At 35.2% G+C, this 14822-nt stretch overlaps 2 protein-coding genes across 2 annotated transcripts; both read right to left on the bottom strand.

Moving 5' to 3' along the window:
* Nucleotides 1–1549: 1549 nt before the first annotated feature.
* On the bottom strand, nucleotides 1550–2599 carry LOC129223114 (histone-lysine N-methyltransferase SETMAR-like). Its single transcript, XM_054857681.1, has one exon. The coding sequence runs from the start codon at nucleotides 2597–2599 to the stop codon at nucleotides 1550–1552; it is 1050 nt and encodes a 349-aa protein (XP_054713656.1).
* Nucleotides 2600–5576: 2977 nt separating this feature from the next.
* LOC129223113 (piggyBac transposable element-derived protein 4-like) lies at nucleotides 5577–8400 on the bottom strand. The gene is made up of 2 exons (XM_054857680.1): nucleotides 7408–8400; nucleotides 5577–5630 (listed from the first exon to the last, which is right to left on the bottom strand). Exons 1-2 carry the CDS (start codon nucleotides 8398–8400, stop codon nucleotides 5577–5579), a joined length of 1047 nt encoding a protein of 348 aa, XP_054713655.1.
* Between the last annotated feature and the right edge of the window lie 6422 nt (nucleotides 8401–14822).

Below are 14822 nucleotides of genomic sequence, written 5' to 3'. Positions count from 1 at the left end.
TTGAATTTTGAAGCACTTAAATAATGGAATATCGAATCTAGAACTAAGAAAGGCAAGAACATCTTTAAAGACACTCTACAGTACGATTTCATTTGCATGATGATATCAATACAAATGCAATATCGCAATACGCACCGTTCAGCTTTTGCTCTAAAAAATTACATACACAATTTATACAGCCGGTGTTGTAAGCCGCTGTATAAAACACTACAGCTTGAACAGTTAGCAATAAAGAGCAATCATCTAAGATATCATATACAACTGAAGAAATATCTCAGAAATTCTGAGTAGCTGTTCAACATTGGAACCTGAAGCTATCATAGTAAGCCTATCGGCATTTTTTTTCCAGTTGTATCTGAATGTAGCTTTGTATCCCAGGGAATAACTAAAAAAGCTAAATTTAAATTCATGAAATCTGATTTTACCTCTCGAAGATTTTCTCTTGCTGTCTTAAGGGATGTACGATTGATCATACGGTTATTTCGATTTAAATTTACTGCATCTACATAGGCTGTTAATAAATGAGCAGCATCTCTGTCCCTAATATGGTATTTGTCTAACATTGATGAAATGCGTGGAGATCTCAATAGTTGTCAAGCTTTTTAGCGTTGTGGTAGACCAGATATAGAAAAAAGGTTCAACAGGTTAGGATAGATACCCAATTCGGTTTCAAAATCTTGTGAATTGCAAGAGGAATTTGATGATAATAAAGGACTATGTACTGAAATAGACAGTTTAAAGTATAGATTTTTACCTTATTCCGATGTGGAATTTTTTTATTTTATATTTTAGATATGGAAAATAGAGTTTATTTTTATGATTAGGGTAATCGAGGATTTTTCAAAATTTAAATTATAAGAATGCATAAACAGTTAAGTATATAACTAAAGAACAGCGAATTAAAATATAATTGTCATTACTTATATTTATAGCATGGAAAACTAGTGACCCTATTTGCCACACCTATTACATACACAGAAAATTTTCTAAATCAATACCCCCAAAGCTTGGAGGAGGCAATTTGTTGTTGTCAAAAATCATTCATTAATGGCCTATTCCATTCATTAATGGCCTTAGAATCCCTTGTATCCATCTTGGTGGAAAGAAATGTTCCCCTGCCGCTTGGTTTGAAACGAGCGCGAATAGCTGTATGCCTGTCCCAAGGCCATTGGTGTACATGTACCCTATGTAATAAGTAAAATTTTACAGAATGAAAGTGAGAGAATGGTTGGTCTGGAAGTAGCAACATCTATTGAGGTTCAAATTTACTTTAAATATGAAACTAAGGAATATTTTTACATAAAAATGAGAAAATCTGCAATTTTTTCTTTAAAACTCAAAAAAGGGTGGCCCTAGGGGCACGTGTTAATATTTATGGATTGACTTAAAATTTTGCATGGATCATTTATTTGTATAATGGAACAAATTGAGGGGGCGTGGCGTAAAATATCTGCAACTTCGAAAATAAGGACCACCCTAATATATATATACGAGGGCGAGTCAAATGAAAGTGAGCCAATGCGAATATATGACAAAAGGAGTACTTTATTTAAAAGTAATCACCATGGGCATTTAAACATTTGTCCCATTGACTAACGAGTCGCGTGATTCCATTCTCATAAAACTCCTTGGGTTGCTGCTTCAAAAATTCTGAAACTGACTCCTTCACGGCATCGTCCGACACGAATCTGGTTCCCTTTAGGTGTTTTTTCAATTGCCCGAAAATGTGAAAGTCGCAAGGCGACAGGTCGGGGCTGTAGGGCGGATGATGCAGCGTTTCCCACTTGAACTTCGCCAGTTTTGTCTTAACCACATCAGCGACGTGGGGACGGGCATTGTCATGCAGCAAGATGACCCCATTCGTCAATCTTCCGGGTCGTTTGTTCTTGATAGAGACACGCAGGCGATCCAGCGTTTCGCAATATCGGGCACTATTGATAGTCTCTCTAGGTTTAGCAAATTCGATCAGTAATGGCCCCTGACGATCGAAAAAAAAAGTCAACAGCACCTTACCTGCGGAGATGACGGCCTTTGCTTTCTTTGGGGGTGGCGAATTCAAATGTTTCCACTGTAAGCTCTGCCGGCGTGTTTCAGGCTCGTAGTGGTGGCACCATGATTCGTCCCCTGTCACAATTGCAGTCAAGAAGTCGTTACCCTCATTGTGATACCGGATCAGATGAGTCAAGGCAGCGCCGAACCTCTCTGTCTTCTGGCGGTCGTTCAAAATCTTGGGCATCCATTCAGCACACAAGAGCCGATAACCGAGATGGTCATGAATTACGGTGTGAACCGAACCGTGACTGATGTTCACATGCTCTGCCAGTTCATCGATGCTTATCCTCCGTTCTTGTCCAATCAGCTCATCAACCTGTGCAATTGTGTTGGGGGTGATTGCACGGTGGCTTTGGCCCGGTCTTGGATCGTCTTTGCAACTTTCACGTCCTTCTTTGAACCGTTTGCACCAACGCTTCACAGTGGCCAATGAAATGCAATGTTCACCGTACACGGCAGCCATACGGCGACTAATTTCGTGTTGGGAAACACCTTCAGCAGTCAAAAACCTGACCACACCACGCTGTTCATCTCTTGGAGCGTCCATTATGTCACGAACCGATTTCAACCCGGATTATGGGAACATTAAAGAACTATTATCCTCACACTTACGTATCACTTTTGTAAATGAGGGTTGCCTGTGTGCTGCGCGCATGCGTCGCGGTTGATGGACTGAGCCATTATTGCGCAGGGTAGGTTGGCTCACTTTCATTTGACTCGCCCTCGTATATATATATATATATATATATATATACTTAGTGCAGACGCCGAGCTCATATAGAACTGAGCCCTGTAATTTTCCAATGGTGGGGCATTTGAATTTATATTATAACTGCTGCAATTTTGCCAGAAGGAGGCTAATGAATAATTAGTGTTAATAATTAAAATTATTAATTTTAAATTAATATTATTTGTTGGACAAGTAGAATTTAAAAACAATGAATGTGTTGTAAAAAAGCAGTCGAAAACATTGTACTGTGGAATAAGTAAAATGACGCAACGAGTATAAAGTACAAATAAAAGCAATTAAAAGAGAGTTAAAAACTCAGCAAACAGCAATTGACTTAAAAACTCAGCAAATGCAGTTTGTTGAGTTCAACTCTCTCTAGAGTATGTGCTTTTATTTGCTTTAATTTGTATATGCTTTTATTTGTACTTTATACTCCTTGCGTCATTTTACTTATTCAATGAATGTGTGCTGAGATTAAAACTGTGTCAAAAATTAATGTAAAACATATTACACGAAAGAAAAGTAATAATATTTATTTTAAAAATATATTTAAAAAAAACATTACCGGAACGTGTTTCCGGCTCTACTTTTCTGTTCCGACACTGCACGAGAAATAACGTCAGTTGAAAATAATAAAGGCAATCCTCGTCGTTATATTATAACCGAGAGAGAAACATACTGAGTATAGAAAGTTCCGAAGATAGAAAGACGTTATTAGTTGTGTCCCAAGTTAGAGAAATGTGAACATTGCTATAAGGAAGGAACAAGATGAGCATTATGGGAGAAGAAAACGACTATTCATCTGCTTCGGAATTAATGTGCTGTTCTGAATCACACTCCACCTTCCCTCGTACCTTCCACTATTTGTGGTTTAACCGCTGGGATGAGACCAAAAAACAGCTGTATTTTTTGATCCAGACCAGAAACCTAGCAATCCCTGGTCCAGCACGAGAGGAACTGATTCACTATAGAGTTTTGTGAATCACTGAATTCTCTAGAGGGTTTTACGATCGCGACATATTTAACGTTCCGCAGTCACCATTAGTGAACTCGGGGGATCTGCGACCTCCTGCATCGAACCCGGGCCCCTTGGTTATGAGTCCCACACCTTATCGATCAGGCCACCACGACCTCAGTGCAACATTGATGAATTCGATACTAATCAAATCACCAGTAAAAATGCGTTGCAAGAAAAAAAAGGAAGAACTAGAAGAGCAGAGTTTCCGTCATTTCTGTTGCAAATTTAGTCCTGTGTGTTAATTAAAAAAAATTGAAATCAACCTGTATAAGTGGCGTATTCAACTCTTAACAGAGTTTAATCAATTCAAATACGAGTAATTATATTTATCATTGGCGCAGCCAGAAATTTCTATGTTTTTTGTGCTACATTACTGGTAGATAGAATTCGATCAAATAGTTAAATATGCCTGTAAAATTTTTCTTTCGGGCAAATTTAACTGAGATTATTATCTACAGCTTCGAAAACACCAACTTATTTTGAACTAGTTACGTATAAGTTAAGTATCGTCATTTTCTGATAAATTTAAATGAGCATAAGAGCTACAACCCTAAAAAATTTCTACTTACGTATTTTGAAAATATTACGTATACCTTAAAAGCTCCTTTTTGTAAAAATTTAATAAGATCACGATTTATATAGTGCGGCGCAAAAGTTTAAGCACAATGCAAATTTTTGCATAAAAAGAAAACTATTCAATGGAATGCTTTAAAATTCCTACTGTAGATGGCTAGTACAATCCTCAATATGTGTCTGAAATTTTTAAAAATATAATTGTAACGAAAATCAGAGAGTACAAATGACATTTTTTTATCTGTCGCAAAAGTTCATGCAGCAAATCAGATTTTATACAAATATCTCTTGAAACGTGATGCGTGAAGGACCAGTGCGGTTCTTTTCCAGCGTTGCCAGATTGGGGGAAATTTCCCCATTTTGGGGAAATCTGGTGCTCTCTGGGGAAATTTTGAGGAAATGGGTTTTGAGGAGAATGGGGAAAAAAATTTTTTGGGGGGAAAACCTGGGGGAAAAGAACCTCGGGAAATTTTTTTTTCGTATTTAAATTCGCGTCTTGACATCTGGTAGTTACATTGTTTGTATCAAACAGCGCTGGTTTAGCTTTGTTCAACGTTATGGAATTCGCATTTCGCATTATGTGCAATATTATGCTACGGAATTCGCATTAATGTTCTACGTGAGTAACTAGTTATATGTGAAACAGATAAAAATGAGTGTGATGAAGAATGTTCTTGGATAAATATATACAAAAATCATAGTTTAAATTTACATACAGAAGCAGAGTAGTAAATGCGAGTAGAAAAAAATATTTGGCTATTTCTTATCTCTCGGTCAGGCGCTTGTATTTATGCTTGTATACCCGCACGGCTTTGCCTGTAGTAGAAAATTAAAAGGCGCGTCACAGAGATCCTGACAAACAGAGAGATATCCAGACAGAGATACTTTTAGCTTTATTATTAGTAAAGACAAAGAAGACAAAAAAAAAAGCGAAAATGGGAAGAAAAAAGAAGTTGGGGAATTTTATAAGAAAATTTGGCTGTTTGGGGAAAAAAAATTTTAAGAGACAAAAATATCAGAGGAAGTCGATTCATTTTATGAAAATATTGGTGGAAAAATAATTTTTGAATTTGGGGAATTTTGATAGAAAACATCGCATTTTGGGGAAAAGTTGAAAGAGAATTGGGGAAATCTTGATTTGACCATCTGGCAACACTGTTCTTTTCAACGAATTATAAAGTGTAGCAATGGCTTAGCGTGTTATTAAGATGCCGAAGTCTGCAGTTCTCGGCTGAAGAAGTTGCGAAACTCTGGAAGCTGAAAGCTGAAGGTAAATCCGTTATGGAAATTTCAGAGATTTTAAATCGGTCTAAACGTGATATTTATAATATTCTGAAACGTGAAAAACAATTCAAACCTGCGTATCACTCCTGAAGAGGCCCAGAAAAACTACCTTTCGTGAGGATAGAAGAATTAAAAGAACGACTCTCTAACTGGACATTTGTCTCTTAATCAGATAAAAACTCGACTTGGATCAAAAATATCACGTGACACCATACGCAGACGAATAACTGAATCTGGATTTATCAAAAAACAAAAGGTATCTCGCAAACCTTTTCTGAAACAGTCACAAGCAAGCAAGATTGCAGTGGGCAAAACAGTACATGCATTATAGTAACGAATTGATTAACCCATTCCCTGAACCAGGCGAAAAATCTTTTCCGCCTCAAAGCGAACACACCGTACCTTACTTAACCAGTCGCATTTCGCTACACTATGATAACCCTTTTCTCCTCGTTTTGCTACAGGGATTTGAATGTTGTTTTTGCAGTCGAACATGAACTTGAAATTTATATTTGCAATCAGTATTCTTGGTTAGAAAATACTTTTTTTTTATGAAACAAATGTGTACGTCTACAGAGGTTCGTGGAAATAACAATTAAATAATGGAAAGTTGATATTAAATTTTATGTTTAAAAAATTTTCAACAAACAAATGAGCAAAATAAATTTTTAAAAACCACATACAGTAATACAGAGAGTTGTCGTTTACCAAATCTTAGAAAAATCTACCATACACTCTAAAATTATTTTAGATGGTAATTGTTAGTATTCACAGCTTTTACAAAACAAAATAGAAATTATTCCTTAATTATATCTTCATACCCATTATATGCATACATGAACAATTGATATTACGTTTTACGTTTTTCAACGAACAGATGAGCAAAAGAAATTAAAAAAAACTACTTACAATTTTACATACAGTTGTCGTGTATCAACTCTCTGAAAATATAATGTACACTTTAAAATTATTTTCACTAAATTTATATCACGTTCATTGTAGTAAAGATATTAGGTATGCTTGCTACCTTTTGAAGTCTGTATAAGTTCATTTAAAGTCTTTAAAATTCCTCTTTAGTATGGTAAATTTCGAAGCACGGAATAGCACACAAACCTACATCACAATCACTGCACATTGTACGAACATCTTTTCGAATTCTTTTAAAATTAGCAGTTCTTTTGCTGGCACACACGATACACCTCCTTCTTGGTTCCATTTTACATGGTGTAGGTGGGATGTAACTTAAGAAATGCCTTTCAGTTAGGCGCAAAATATTAACAGTAACTGGCATTCTTGCTGGAACTGTAGTAACTTCGGGGTTATGAAATTTCTCAATAAGTCTTTCTGCAAGCAAGACGCGAAAGTCTAAAAACTCCAAGTACTTCTGATTATTTTTTCGATACAATATGTAGCTGTTAAAAATGGTAATGTCGAGAAGGTGACGAAACATTTTTTTATAATATTTTTTTTGCCTTCTCATAGTCGAATAATATGAGAGTCTTTGATCACACTTATCAACTCCTCCCATGTTCGCATTATAATCCACAATAACTGATGGTTTCATGACGTATTGTCCTCTTTTTTCAATGCGTTTTTCAGTGGCATCATGTACAGTAGATAGCATGCATACATCTTTTTTGTCTTTCCATTTCAGGGCTAGCATTTTTCCCTTTTGAAAGGCTATTGTGCCCCCTTTCTCCAAGTGAGAAAATTTGAATTCAGCGGGTAAATTTTTTCGATTTCTTTTTACCGTCCCATAAGCATCTGTTTTGTGGTTGATGAGTTCTTCAAATAACTCAGGAGACGTGTAAAAGTTATCAGTGATCAAGCAATATCCTTGATTTAAAAGAGGTTTGATTAAAGTCAAAACGCTCTTTGTAGCCAAGTTCCGATCTTTAAATTCCTCATCAAATAATGTTGTTTTTCCAACGTACACAGTCAGTTTCCACACGTATCCAGATGCTGACTCAGACAAGAGAAAAAACTTAATACCAAATCTGGCCCTCTTTGTAGGAATAAACTGGAACCAGGACAATCTTCCTCGAAATTTCATCAGAGACTCGTCTATAGAAATATCTCTGTCCGGAATATATGCAGTTGAAAATTTTTTGCCAAGGTGCTCAAAAATGGGCCAAATTTTTTTAAGTTTTGGTTCGGGAAATTCTTCTGAAGAAGCATCATTATTGACGAAATGCAAAAATTTCGTTAATAAATAATACCTTTTCTGAGGTATCACGTTTCTGAAGAAAGGTGTTTCTATTGACGTCCTTCTTGTCCAAAAAAGACTTTCTTTCGGCTTCTGTACAATGCTCTGAATTATGAAAATCGCTAACAAAACTCTTATTTCTTCAGGTGAAGTAGGTTTCCATTTATTAGCTCTGGAGTGGGGCTTTAAAGTCACATCGTGGAGGTAATCTTTGGCATATCTATTCGTTTCACATGCAATATGTTCAACAATATCATCACTAAAAAATATGTTAAAATATTCCATTGGATCAGCAGCGTTTTGGATATGTTCTTTTAAACCAGGACTTCCCGTGAATGGGAATCGAGGAGGAGGAGGAGGCTGTAATACATCATTTTTGCTGATTTTACACCAATCTCTCGCATTTGATAAATTATCGCTGGAATCTGATTCTGAGTCACTTTGGGAATCGTCGAAATCGGATTCATAGCTGTTGCCATCCGAATCATAACTACTATTTTCTTCATCAGATGAATCAAGTAGTAATGAATCATCCATATTTTATGATATTCAATAAAAAACTTTAAATAATATATGTAATTATATTTTCAGTAAATTGTGAAGCAGAATTCTATAAGGAAGTGACTGAAGAACATTCAAATATCTTTTCCAATGCACAGCAAAGGAATGAAATAACCCAAAACAGTGCAATTGCTTGAATGGTTTCCTAAATGGGAAGAGGCGTCACTTGCCGGTGACTTTTGATGCATTCAAGCTTCCTAACAAAGGAAAGAATTCTTGCTTGTTGTTCATTTATTCTAAAATGCAGGAAATGTAATCCCTCCTGGGAAGGGAGCCGAAATTATTTGCCTAAGCATGGGAAAATTTTTAAAAGCTAAGAGAATCACAGGAGATAAAAACTGAATACTATTTCGACATTTACTGTGAATGAAATAGCTGTCATTCGAGTTGGAGTAACCTAAATCCCCCTCCACTCATGGTCCCTAAGGTACACCCAAGGAGCAGTTGAGAAAGAGAAAAGATGAAAGGCGCGTTGCCGCATCCCAGAGGAATACTTTTGGGCAGAAACCTGCTGTCCGAATCCAATCGGACCATGGGATTTAAATAAAAGTGCGGCACTAATCCCTTCCACATGGTTAGTTACAATGAGACTGTTCAAGTTGAACTCAATAGCTTAAATAAGGTTTACTTTTCTATTTTTCCAGAACGTTTGACGTACAAGAAAAGAAGGAAACAGAAGTGTGTGAATGATTTTCTTATAAGAGAGTAAGAAACGATCTTCGGTGACTTTTGTGCATTGTGAAACTTCAAAACGACCAACAACACAAAAAGATATCCTATGCTCGTCGGTCCTTTTATCTTAACTTCTGGTAACTTATTTCCCACACTGAGTCCACGAATATAAGTTTCTCAAGCTTGTAAAATATTTCAAAGATAAGTCATTACAAAAGATCAAAACTTGCGACTTTATCCCCATTTCCATAAAGAATATTTGTGCTTGTACAACTAAAAGCTCTCTGGGAGGTCCCATTTACCTCAGTTGTATGAAGCGCTTTTCTAAAACCATCTGTGCACATTCCTTTTAAACTATAGCCAGAAATTCACCTGCCCTCTGCCATCTCTTCTTTGTTATTATTTTTTCCACAAAATAATTGAAATACGAAAGAAATTTTGAAAAACTTGCTTGAAATCGAGTCAGGTTTTCGTTAAAAATATGCTTTGATAGTTTTTAGCTTCTTTTATAAGGATCTAATTGATATCAATAAGCAACCATGTGTTAAATTTGTAGATTTTAATCTTCATAGAAAAAGGTACAACTAATGCATCGGAGTAGTTTTCAGACAATAAATATAGTAGGGAAAAAGGGAGGGGGGAGAAAAGAATTTCATTTAGTATGGTCAAAGCGTATGTTAAAAAAATAATAACTCTAGATATTATTATTTCATTTGTGTTTTCATATACGTTTTCTGTTTTTCACGTCCCCTCCGATACACAAAATTAGCAGCCAGGAGAGAAACAGGTGTTGCATATTTTTGAATAATTACCTAATATTCTAGTGTATGTAACATCATTTTGAAAATATGTTAATTAACATAGTTACTTTTATTTTTTCTGCATATCCTTTATTTCTGTACACATTATTTACTCTTAGCGAGGATAGAATTTATGAACATTGTTTTCGATTTTCTAGTTTTTTCTTTTCTTTTTTTTTTTTTTTTTGGCAGAGGTATTTAATCATCATGCACTTATTTTCGAGATAATTTGGCATGAAACTCTTGCACATACTCATTCTGCTGTTTTACTATTTTTTTTTATTTTAACGACCATAAAAGTCATGAATGCATTCCAGAAAAAAAAAAAAAATATTAATTTGAATTTTTGGCATCTTGAATTCAAATTATGTTTTTCGCAATCACGAGCATGTGTGTATAAAGGCGCATGTGTGTTTATGTAGGCGCATGTGTGTTTATGTAGGCGCATGTATGTGGGTGCGTGTGTATGTATGCATGTGTGTGCGGGTTGTGTATGCCGTGCTGTGAGTGCGCGCGTGTGTGTATAGGCATTCGTGTGTGTGTGTGTGTGTATGTAGACATGTGTTTGTGTCTGTGCAGGCATGAGTGTGTGTATGTGTGTGTAGGAGTGTGTGTTTGTGTCTGTGCGCAGACATGAGTGTGTGTATGTGTGTGTAGGCGTGTGTGTATGCGGGTGTGTGTAGGATATGGACGCAACCTGGAGATGGTTTTCGCAAGAGGAGCAGCATCGTGAGGTCGGTCGACGCGACGGTGGTGCTGGCAGAGGGTGCTGGCGGGAAAATAAAATGATAGGAAATTAAAACAGTCAAATGAGAACAATAAACAATCGTGATTGCTCAAAAAAAAAAAAAAAAAAAATACCACGAAATTACGAAAGACTTTTAATTCGTTTTTGAAAGTACTGAGACCTGAGGAATAGTTTTGAGAATCGAAGCTAGTCTTTAAAAAACTCAAGATCATTTTCGTAAAACAAAATGCATAGTAAAGATGTAAGTTGAAAAAAATGTAAAACATACTCATAAAAATTTGAAATATATGAGGAAATTTTTAAAAATTACATTGTGTGAAATAAGATACTAGATTTTAGTACTATTATAGACATGGCGAAGGACGCTTTTAAAAAAAGGTGGATTTTAGTTCAAAAGGAAAAAAAAAAACTTCGATTTCTTTGTGTTAGTTAAGATTGAAAATAGCGATCATTGGGAAATATTTTTCAGACTTGTTCATTTAATGAGTTCAAATTCCAGAATGCTTAAAAACAAATATTCCGTGAAAATAGAAATCCCTAGCTTGATTATTTGAAGTAATATACTCATACTATCTAAGAACTACCGAAAGGATCATGTAATATTTTGTAAAATAAATTATATAATAGCCGCAGCATCTTAAAACCCAATAAGTAACGTCTCTTTGCATAGGTAAAAGAGTTTAAGTATCGCTCCCCTCAAAGCACCTGAGCGCAACAGTGAAGCGCAATAACAGGGTTTGCCCCTGGAAGAACCGCCGACACACATTCGGCCGAGGCAAAAACTGCTAGAAACGCCGTGACGACACAGGTTCGTCGAAGGCAGTTAGGAACCATTTTCTTGCGACGAGCCTGAATCGGCCGGGGCAGTATTAACACAAACTGCGCGGCCGATCCTGTATCGGCCGGGGCAAAGAATGGGTTAATGTTGTACTTTCAGATGAAAAAAAAATGCAATTTAGACGGTTCAGATGGGTTTTCTTACTATTGGCGTGACTTGAGGAAAGATCTATTCAGTAGGCAACAAGGTGGTGACTCACTCATGGTATGGGACGCTTTTTGCTTCCACAGACAAACTTCCCTTAGCTTTCTAAACGGCAGACAAAACTCAGAAGCGTATCAAGATACTCTAAGCGAGCATTTGTTGCCGTTTGGTGAAGTTCTAGGAGGTACTAATTGGATTTTTCAGCAAAACAATGCATCAATACACACTTTCCGTAGTACAAAAGAATGACTTGCGTCTAAAAATATTAGTGTAATGAACTGGTCAGCACTTAGTCCACAGATCTCAATCCCATTGAAAACATCTGGGGACACATCACGTGACGTATACCAGAATGGGAAGCAGTATTCCTCTGTACAAGAGCTTAAATCTGCAATAGAGGAAGACTGGTACAGACTCATTCCACTCGAAACATTCCATTATCTCGCTCTATCAATGAAAAATCGCATATTCGAGCTTATCAGATGCAATGGTAACACCATAGACTATTAAACGATTTTTATGCTTTATAAAATGTAAATATTTCGTTTTTGTGCCTAAACTTTTGCGACACCGAAATTTGATTTTTTTTTATGAATACATATTTTAATTTCGATGAATTGTTTCCAAATTTGAAACATGAATCTGTTAGCTGATTGTTTAAATACAGTAAAAATTTCAAAGGTATTCGGTGTATACTTTCTTTTTATTAAAAAATTTCGATTGTGCTTAAACTTTTGCGCCGCACTGTAGTGTGTTTTCACTGCCTTCTTTCTGGTAAATGTAAAACGTAAATACAGTTCCTATAAAGGATTGAAAGAAACGAGTACTTACAAAAAGTTAAGGACATATATTTTTGAGAAGTATAATCTATTGAAAAGTTCTGTAGGTAGGCATAAGAACAATAAAACTTAGGTAATAGTTCAATGCAAATTTTTTTAAAGCAAAATTCATCCAGGAAAAATTTAATGCCCCTTAAAATGCATGGCAGTAATGATAAAATTAGTGTTTAATTTTACAGGTGCGAAGAAACGATAAAGTGATTGTTACAGTCCGTGTACTTCAAAAGTAGTATACAAAGAAAAAAAATATAGCAAATTAAAATTTCCTCTAGATAATTATAAAACAAAACATCGACCGGCTATACAGTTGTTTTAACTCTTCATCGGAAATAAAGTAAAAGCAGATTATGAAACGAAAAAAAAATAACTATTTTCATTTTAATGATATTACACTAACGTTTAATTTAAATAATTAAGAAAACTTTGTTTTTACGTATAAAAGTGCTCGCAAAATAACTAAAAATTTTGTTTCTTTTCTTTTTCTCCAGCCAAATATAGATACTTTCTCTAATAACAGTGTTTAAAAATATTCGCAGTATCTTATCACTTCGCAGAAAATGTGCATCCATGCATGCTTGATATTATTCATTTTTATTTCATTTTAAGATGCAAAAACATTTTCAAACACAATATGTTCCACCGCTTAATTATACTAAAATTAGGGACAAAGAACTACGTACGATACACTGAAGTTTCTTAAATATATTCCTGTATATTTTTCTTTGAAAGCATTTTCCTTGTTATATTTTAGAAAAAATGGAACCGAAAACGCGAAACTTCCACAGCTTGAATATTAAGAGAAACTCAACGTAGTTTATATGTATTTTCAACATTTTGATTAGTTGAAACTCCCAAAAGGCTCACGCGAAACAACAATTTTTCTTCAAAAGACATCCTTTTTTGTGTTGCCATTTTATTTCGTCTAAATTCCGTTATAAAACAGAATATTTAATAGGATGCAAACGTGCAGAGCTAGATTGAATAGGTGCGCCAAAAGTTTTGGATTAAATTTATAAAATCTTCCGCAGTATTTTTGCGTTTCTTTCTAGCTCATGCAATAAATTTTCTTTTGCCACACAAATTGTAGCGTCCAGATATTTCTTGTTCTTTTTTTTTAAAGAAAAAGATTTAATGTAAAGAAAATTTCTAAACATGTGTGCTAAATTTTTACCTCAGAATGAAAACGAACAACAAAACTTTAAAATGATGAACATCGGTTTAATTCAAAGTGAATTCATTTAGCTTTAAGTGAATATTAATTATTTTACTTTTTGGGCTGTAGAATGTTTGACGTGTGTTTTTAAAAAAGACAGCAATTTCGTACATTTTACATTTGAAGCAAAAGTGGGACAATTGAAGGGAACTAGTACACACATTTTTCAGACATGATGTTACTAATGCATGTTGGCTCTTTTAACACTCCGTCGGGCGCAATATGTTGTAGAACACGATCGGGCGCATTGAGCCTGGGAAGCACACTTTGATCTACTGATCTTTTCTACGCATGTTTACATTTTCATACGAAAAAATTGTCAACTACAAACACCAAAGAAGAGAAATAAAACAGTTTTTCATGATTTTCGAATGTAACATAAGTTTGAGAAAATGAATATACATTTTTCCATGAGCTATTGAGGAGGCGTGACTAACTAAAGAGTTCGAGGTGTGCCTAATAGATCAGTTGCGCCCGACGGAGTGTTAACTAAGTATTTAGCCTTTATGTTACCACGATTCGTGCAATATAATATTATATGAACTAAGGAGGGCTGCAGATAAATGAAATTGGAGTGTTTTAACTAATTGTGTAATCTTACTTTCACTTCTAGATTGTTCTTAAAAAGTTAAAAATCTCCAAAACTCACATACATTGTTGAGTGTTAAACATTACTGTTTAGTTATTTTTCCAAAATGGTATTTTTAAAAACATGGCGTGTCTTATTGCACTGCCTTATAACGTCACAAGTAAGTAAAACGGATAGTTTATTCGCTAAAGATCTGCAATGCGGCTCGTATGCAGTGCGACGCTTCCAAGATTTTTTTAAAAAATATTTTTAGAAGTTAGGCTTATAGGAGTGAAGCCGGCGCGCTGGTTTTGTACCGAACTTCAAAAGTAAAAGTTGCGACAAAAAAAAAAAAAAAAAGAAAAGAAAAGAAAAAAACAAAAAGAAAAAAACAAAAGATCATTTATGATTATTTTAAGTATTTTAGAGGAGGGGGGAACCCCCTAAGTCTCCGTTTTTGCCACAAATGTTCATGTTTTGGAACTTTTCACCTCTTCAGCCCTTCAGAAGAATGTTTTCGGTTAATATAATGCGCTCCCTTTCTCTCCAAATCAAAATAATAGCTTTGAAACTGTC

Source organism: Uloborus diversus, chromosome 5, assembly GCF_026930045.1.
Source record: "Uloborus diversus isolate 005 chromosome 5, Udiv.v.3.1, whole genome shotgun sequence".
Lineage (NCBI taxonomy): Eukaryota > Metazoa > Arthropoda > Arachnida > Araneae > Uloboridae > Uloborus > Uloborus diversus.
The sequence above is the reverse complement of the archived record's forward strand: the minus strand, read 5'-3'. Positions and strand labels throughout refer to the sequence as shown.

Bases quoted from the DNA above. Each gene is read 5' to 3' on its own strand.
- LOC129223114 (XM_054857681.1), bottom strand. From the start codon at position 2,599: ATGGACGCTCCAAGAGATGAACAGCGTGGTGTGGTCAGGTTTTTGACT.
- LOC129223113 (XM_054857680.1), bottom strand. From the start codon at position 8,400: ATGGATGATTCATTACTACTTGATTCATCTGATGAAGAAAATAGTAGT. The intron at 5,631-7,407 runs GTAAAAAGAAAT...TTCAGCTTTCAG, and splicing joins AAACAGATGCTTATGGGACG to CTTCCAGAGTTTCGCAACTT.